General features: G+C 34.3%; 1 protein-coding gene across 2 annotated transcripts; it reads left to right on the forward strand.

The window, feature by feature from the left end:
- The first annotated feature begins 389 nt into the window (after window positions 1-389).
- LOC128258595 (UPF0687 protein C20orf27 homolog) lies at window positions 390-7,454 on the forward strand. 2 transcript variants are annotated; one of them, XM_052990298.1, is made up of 2 exons: window positions 390-673; window positions 5,888-7,454. In XM_052990298.1, the coding sequence occupies exons 1-2, from the start codon at window positions 637-639 to the stop codon at window positions 6,391-6,393; spliced, it is 543 nt and encodes a 180-aa protein (XP_052846258.1). In that variant the 5' UTR covers window positions 390-636; the 3' UTR covers window positions 6,394-7,454. The 2 variants fall into 2 exon arrangements, with proteins under 2 accessions (XP_052846258.1, XP_052846259.1); XM_052990299.1 differs by lacking the exon at window positions 390-673 and adding an exon at window positions 5,678-5,821.
- The last annotated feature ends 750 nt before the right edge of the window (window positions 7,455-8,204 follow it).

Here is an 8,204-nt window from a genome sequence, read left to right on the forward strand (position 1 = left end):
TAAACAAACTGGTATTTTGCAGCGAAATCACTAAAAGATTAAAGAAATCGAATTACTATCGTCTGAAAGACAATACCCCTGGACGTTTTGTTTAAAAACCTGAAATTTCTGTGTTTTAAGACATAATGAATCGCTTTTTTGGACTTTTACTTACATATCAACGGTGTTTGGTAGTATGTAGTTCTTGTAAAGGCAAAAAAAGTGAAAGAAAAGTCATTGTTTTTACAAAATAATGCAAAAACTCGTTCAATGTTTTGAATTTAGCGCTTACTAGCTGGACTCTTCTTTCGCATGCAGCTCTTACGGCAGTTGCATCCTGTTGCTGGTCGCTCGCACATGCTCGAACAGCTGATATATTCACCACACTGTTCAAACCCCGGCGTCCCGCCAGCGTCGAGAAATTTGCGGGCAAAGCAAACGGTACCTCTATATAGTTTCCTACTCTATGGTTTATTTTGTTGTTGTTGGGACGTTGACGCTGGAAACTGATTTAAATCGGCAAATAATATTAAGTAAACTTGAAACAGCGCGTCGCCTGGTTGCATTAAACATCGACTGAACGGAAAATCGCTGGCATTTAACTTAACCACCAAGACATAAATTAAAAAGGAAGCTGCGAGTCTTTGGATCATAAAAATGTGCGACGAAGCCGTCGAAAATGTGGAGCATCAAGGTAAAAATTCGCTGTTTCGGTGTTTGCATATCCATTAAGTGGAAATCGGTTCTCTAATGTTTCAATAGAATCTTTTCAAGTGCGTTAAAACATCATTAGGTAAAGTCAGTGGTTTGGGGCTTTTTTTTTCTGTTCACATAAAAGGGGGTAAAAGTGGTAGTGACTCCGGTGGATTTTGGCTTATGCTAATGTTTAATTATAATGAGAGAAAAATTGGCTAAATTTAGGCAAGTCAGGCAACCCAAGAAAAATCGCTCATTTCCTGTTGAACGTTGACCTTTTCTGGGATTCAGGACAGCTGCATTTTGGCTAAGCAACTTTCATGCATGTGCCACACTGCAAAAAAAGACTTGATGCACAAAATTTGTCGAAATCTCTAGCCCTGATAAAAATTATTCAAATTATTTGATACAAGTTTTAGTAGCAAAACTACTTTATTTTGGGTAAACTATTTTATGCAACATAAATCATCATTCTATTGTCCATTAACTTAATTATAAGTCCATTTTATTACGCTTAGATTCGTTTTAAATTTCGAAAAATTGAATTAAATATGTAATTGATTTCTAAAAGAATTCCAATTTTGATCGGTGTAAATATAGAACTGTTAGTTTTGGCATTTCCTTCCTGTCTACTTCACACATTCCCTTATCTTCTCCTCTCCTCCCCTTCCCTACTTATTGTTATTTCTTGACCTCTTCCTGGTATTCTGCCGCAATATTAAAATAATATTTGTTCATGGCCACAGCTAAGCCAATTTTACCCTCTTACCACCCACTTTGCCCCCCTTGCAGAAATCATTTGACATTTTCCGGTGAAATCGATGATTTTCCTGCGTTTGTCGCAATTCGCGTGACTGAAATGGGGTTCTTATCTTTTCAAACGGCGCTCGACCAGAATTTTATCAGTGGCAGTTGAGCCGGTTGAAGCGTTCTTAAATTGTCGTAGATTAATTTTAATTTAAGATCTCCTGACAGAAATTAATGAGTTGTGTGCCATAAACACATGGAAAATAGAAATTATTTTCATTTTTGTGTGTACAAACTTGTATCAATTAGAGCTTATCTCGCCTTAATGGGGCACTTTCAAGTGGCGGTTATTCGATCTATTATGAATTATGCGGTTCAGCAGTTAAATTTCATATTATTTTTTATATATTTTTATTAAAATATTATTTTTTAATCAATTTTAAAGCGTTTTCGTGGATTTTGAAGACTTTTACGTCCTAACTATTTAAAATTTAACTAAACAATTTTTATCATTGAAAGTGAAAAAGTATATATACTTAGCTTCCCTTTTTAATAAAATTTAAACAGACCTGTAGAGTAGAGAATTATTTATGGAATATTAAAAGAAAATTGCTTAGCTACCAGTAAAAGTCCGTAATATTTCAATGTATTTATTTTTGGCTTAACGTGGTTATTTGTAGAGTATTTTATATTTTTCTCCTACATTTTATTGTCGACCCATGCAAATTGTCGTGAGTTAGCGCTTGATAATATTTACCAAGCGTTTCGTGGGCAGTGCTAATTGTAAATTCATTTAGCGCCCGCCCGGAGATTATAGTTTCAGCACTCAGAACGAACAACCACAACAACGACAACATTCATAATAATAGTGACAATGATCCCCTCCCATAGGGCTAATGCAATTGCATATAACCTGACCGCCAGCAGAGATTGCTTTGTTGTAGTTTTTTTATTTGGTATTCATTCTATAAAGTGATATGCAATTGTGCAATCCTCATGAGTTGGGCTATTTATAGAGTCGGGGAAAGCAACGGGCACGTTGTTTGGCCTCGTTGTTTTTGTTGCCTGGGGGAGCACATACCTCCCCGTTTACCACCCAAAACTCACCCACCGGCCATGAGGTGCCTGTGATTGATATTTGTCTCGTTGGGACACGGACACCTTTTCAATTGTTTCGATTCCAGAATCAGACAAACAGAATTTACATTATTGTTATGCATGTTTGCAGTTTGTTGTTTCCCTCTTCATTTTGCATTTTGCATTTTCTATATTCTATATTCAATTTGGCACGTAATGCAAATGGATGCCTTTTTATGGCATCCCACGTAGGGAAGCAACTAAAACGATTTAGTTTGGCACCTGCTTTGTTTATGGGGCAGACCCACAAGTACCGCCCAACAATAAAAAACACATCAAATTTGGTGGGTGTAAATTATATAATTCCGGCTGTGAGGGTGGAAAGCAGGCTCTTGACAAATTGGGCAAACATGACAAAAAAACTTTATCGTACCTAGAGTTTGATCAGAATAGGAACATTTGTTATTATTTTAATGTAATATGAATTAAGTCATATATTAATTATTATATTATAATTTTAATGTATAGTTTTTGTTTGGATATTAACATATTAAACCAATCATAATCTATATAACTTATTTATGAATAGTCTTCTTACTTAAAAACCAATAAATTCTAATAAAATCTCCTTTAGGATAGATATGCCCAAATCATGATTAGATCACGCAATTCCAACGCATCAAGAGATTCATGTATGGTCTACCATACTTTCTAGACATTAAATTAGAATATATTTGAGTAAACGAACCAATTGAAATACATAGAGAAAAAGCCAACGAGTATTCAATTGGTAGACAATCTGTCAGATATGCATCAGATAATTTATCTGTATACAAAAATTGAACCCATTGCGGCAATGGAAGCGAGATGAAATCCCAAAAATGTGCTACTCAAATTTGAATTTCTAGCAATAACAGTTGCCGAATCGATTGTAAATTTCCACTAATGGTTAATCAATGGTGATTGGGGGGCACGTGAGAGACTGTTTTTCCCAGCCAACCGATTTTTTGAGTGTGGCGCATGACTCTAAATCAAATTTATAAAAAGAACAATTAACTTTTTCCCCGCGACACTTGGCGAAGCGGATGAATTCGCTTTGTTGGGACGACGCCTCCATTGTTGAATCGACTCTAAGCAGATTAAGCTGGATTACAATAAATTGCTTACATACTGCGAAACGGCAAAGGAGCAACCGGAAAATTGCTTCAATTTCGCATTCGTCTGCGTTTACAAAAAACGAAACAACTTACACATAAATATCATGTCCACATTTCCTGCACATTAAAGTGCAAATTTGAATTATTACGTTCTGCTGAGCGGGCGATCAGCCAAAATGAACAACAGAAAACAGGGAAATGGTCAAGAAAAAAGGGAAAATAAAATTTCAACCGTTTGCGCAGACATTCCAATCGTTGCGACATCAGAACAAAACAAAATATCTATTTGAAAACGGAAAACAAAAGATACAAGACATTTTATAAACATAGCTAAACGGTAGATGAACAGAGACATTTTAATAAAAATATTACCAATTCATGCTGCATCTCAAAAAAGGGAACTATGTAAACCTGTAATGAAACTAGTAAATTAAACATTTTTACTTGATGAATAAGGACAAACTATAATCAAACCATTGACACATTTTCCAATTTCTAAAATACAAGTGGTATTTTAAGTTTTTGAAACGCACTGTCTGGCTCTCCACGTTTATGTGGAAATGTTCTGCCGAAAATAACAAACTTTTGCCACAATTGCCGATGCCAGTGCCACGACCAACTAGTCAAGGGTTCTATTTATAGCGAACCACGACTTTTTCGGGGCCATGAAGTATTGCAAACAAATATATGCGGCAATCGCGTATGATTAACTAGGCGACTTTTTAGATATCTCAGGGCATTGAACGATTGTGATTGGAAGTCCGATTAGCGGCTAGTTTTGCTGTCAAATTTTTATAGCTGCAAAAACATTTGTCAGCCATTTGTTAATTGCATTGCAAAACAGGCGGTCTATTAAAATACGTTTTTTTTATTTAGGTATGCAATGCCTTATGCCAGTCATTAGCGTGCTGCGCTTTGGTTAGTTTTCAGCGCTAATTTTGATTGTAAATTATATTTATTTCGGGCAGAGGTGTCAAACTAAACGAGAATTTTTTTCAATTTTAAACACGGAAATGGTTTATTTAAGTGTAGTTAACCTACACGTGAATTATAAGGTATAAACTTTATTGACTTATTTATAATTAGTATCACTTTTAAATAAAAATAAATAAACCTTCTAAAATAACCACTCGGAAAAGTATAGAATTTACTAAATTTATTATTCAAGCTTAAACAATTATATTTAGTTGTCAACAAAGTAGACCATTTATGTAATATACATATGTTTGTCAACAATTAAAAGCCAGCGGCAGATTTTTATTTTTAAATTCAGCTTAACACTTTCAGGAGTGCGAGTGCCAGCACGAAATTTGACGCTACAAATCTCAAACGACATCCAGTGCACTTGGTCCCAATTGACCCAATTTTAATATGATTTAAGCCCTAAGGTTTGCCCAGTTCCCCTATTCCCCATTCGCTCACTCATTCGTACACTTAACATATTTGTGCTATGTTATAAGATCAATATTTAATATTTAAAGGTACTTGAAGTAATAATCTTAAAAGATACCTATACGATTTAATTTAAAAACTTATAGAAAATATATTACGTATAATATCAGGTTAATGATGTTTTTTTCTGTGTAAAAACATTGTAAGCGGTAAGGGCGTTTAATTACTCGCTTACACGCAATTTCCGCTGGAGGAAATTTGTCCGAGGCGAGGAGAGACTTTTGTTTGCTTGTTTGTTTATCTCGGAATACCTCAGCTTATTACGGTAATTTCACTCGATTTTGCTTTTCTACCTGGCCAACCTTTGGCTCTGAGAAACACAATTTTTAATTCATCTGTTGTTCAGCTTGTTCAACAAATACGATTTTTAATTAAATTCTGTTTGCATCTACAAATCGCCAAACTGCAAACAATTTAGAAATCATTGGAAACAAGGGAAATCTCTGTTGCTGCATGTAAAATGTCACTTTTATATAAAGCAATTCAATATCAAGGAACGAAGTTAAAATTTGAATATAAATAAAAAAAAAACAAAAATTACAAAAATTTAATCATTTCTTTATTAACCTTAAACTAGCATTGTAAAGTTTTTCTAGATAAATATAAATATAATTTCGTGGAATAAGTTATCATAAAGAATCAAAATAAATAAAATCAGTTATCTTTATTGTGCATAACATAAGCACACAAAATGCAACCGGCATATTACACAGGTTGAATACAAAATTAACTTATCACTTGAGTTTCCAAAAACTGATTTTTACCATTCTCTATTTCAGACCACCATGTGCACTTCGACACGAACACGGTGAAGGATGACTTCGAGTCGGACAGCTGTGTGACATATCAAAGGTCGGGCGACACGATTGTGGTCAGTTTGGGATTCCTACAGATCAATCACCGCTACCTGATCGATCTGAAGCTCCCAACGTCGCTTTTTGGCGATGCGGGGACACTGGCCAGCAAGTTTGAGCCGGTGATCAGCGCCGCGCCGAGTCTGCACTGCAGGATTACGGAGTTCGCGGGCACCAAGCATGACGAGCACGACTTTTTTGAGATGAAAATCGAGTTCTTTGCCTACAAGGAGAAGCTGCTACGCGAGGTCCTTCACATCGTCAGCTCATCCAATGCCAAGGAGCTGCTGCAGCTAGTGATCGCCGCGCGGGTTTTGGGGAAGGGCAAGGGCACGCCCATGCTGCGCACGGGAATCCACTGCATCGGAGTCGAACGGGATGACGATGAGTCGGAGGCCTCCGATTTTGCCGGTTTCGACAGCAGGCCCTAAACTGGAACACCCCTATCCGCCTTGCCTCAACTTGTTTTCGTAGTTAATTGCAGATATTTACATAGTTCTTAAGTAAAAGAGAAGAGAATAATATGTAACGTTAGTTAATACCTACATAGCAAACAATTGTGTATGTAAAACTCATTGAGCATTTGCATTTAGATTTCGGTTTCAGTTTTGCTTGTTGTACTTAACATTTGTAAATTACCCAAGACCGCAATAGTCAAGTTTGTATTGCACGTGAGTGGGCAAACTGCCAGTAGTTTCTGACTCTTTTGTGTAACGATTTTCATGACCAACATGGTGTCCAAATGTCCTAATGTTTCTGTGAGACTCAAATCTATTTGCAGTTTTTCATTAAACGCATTTTAGAATCTGGATCCATCGGCTCTTGTCTCATTTTCACTCTCCAGAACTATATTGTGTTAAATACATGTATTAGAGTTCTCTGAACATTTGTAAGACATGGACTGCAATTATAGTCAATTTAATGACATTTTAAATAAAATATCGTTTTTAAATCATTATAGCATTGATTCCATATTGTGTCCAAATATAAATGGTTTTTAATATTTCAAAATTCACTGTATATACATAAAGTAAAATATATTTCCTTTAAATTGCACCAAATACAAAATATTACCTAAACTAAGTAAAACCTCGAAAACACAGAGACCAAATTTGAGACCTTTTTCTAAATATGTATTATGCAATCCAGGCAGTTAATTAACCGAAAAGTATGCAAAACCAGATGCAATTTATTGTGACCAAATCGAGGTGCCGTTAATCATTAACATTAATCAATTCGGGAAATTAAAACTATTTCAATAAAATTAGCCCAGAGACATATTTAACAGGGCATTTTGATAACATATTCACATTGATAATATTTTGCACTGTCAAATGTATAAAAAGGCACTGTAACCAATTACCTAGATTTTGTAAATTTAAATCTACAAAAAAAGGTAAAATATTTGAGCCCATACTGTATACTATCTAAGTTAATTATCAATAGATCTGCTGAAATGCCGTAAATAAAAACTCGCTGAAAGCACCAAAAATTTGTAAAGGATTTTTTTTTTTTTAATTTTCTAAATTCTGTTGTTTTTTAAAAAAATAATCTTTTAAATGTAAGAGGGAGCGATTGTTTCTGAAACATTAGTGAATGCATATACATTTTCCTTCTATGTCCAAAATGATATTCCAGTTTTAGTTACGTTTTTTTTAAGAAAATACATTATGCTTATTTATTGTTTAGTTTATTTTTAACTTAAAAAAATATAGAAACCAATAAATAAAGAAAAAAATTATATTTTGATATTTTTCCCAAGCCCTAATATAAAATTTTAACGATTAAGGGAGTCTAGAAGCCTGAATTTCAAGCATTTTTTCAAGTAAGATAAAAAGAAATAAAAAACATTTTGGCATACAATTTTTTATGTTTTTTATTGACACGAAAGAATGAATGAGATCGGAAAATAAATTAAAATTATGCCGTTATCGGGTTAATCACTTAAAAAAAAAAAATTAACACTAACAAAACGACGCCGTCTTGAAAATACTTACTTAAAAATACTTTTAATTATTTTAAGTCCGAGGCAGGCGCGATAGAATGTAGTATAAACAAGATATAAAAAAAATTGCAAAGGAATCCGTTCAGTAGAACTTGAAAAATTATGTCAACCACCTTAAAAAAAAAGTTTTAAGAAAAACGCGTTCAAAGATAAGAAAACGATTCTAATGGTTTGGACTTTAAGTCACAGAATAGACTGTGTCTCCCTAAATAATTTGAATTTTTAAAAATACTTTTA

The sequence above is a fragment of the Drosophila gunungcola genome (genome assembly GCF_025200985.1).
Source record: "Drosophila gunungcola strain Sukarami chromosome 3L unlocalized genomic scaffold, Dgunungcola_SK_2 000003F, whole genome shotgun sequence".
Lineage (NCBI taxonomy): Eukaryota > Metazoa > Arthropoda > Insecta > Diptera > Drosophilidae > Drosophila > Drosophila gunungcola.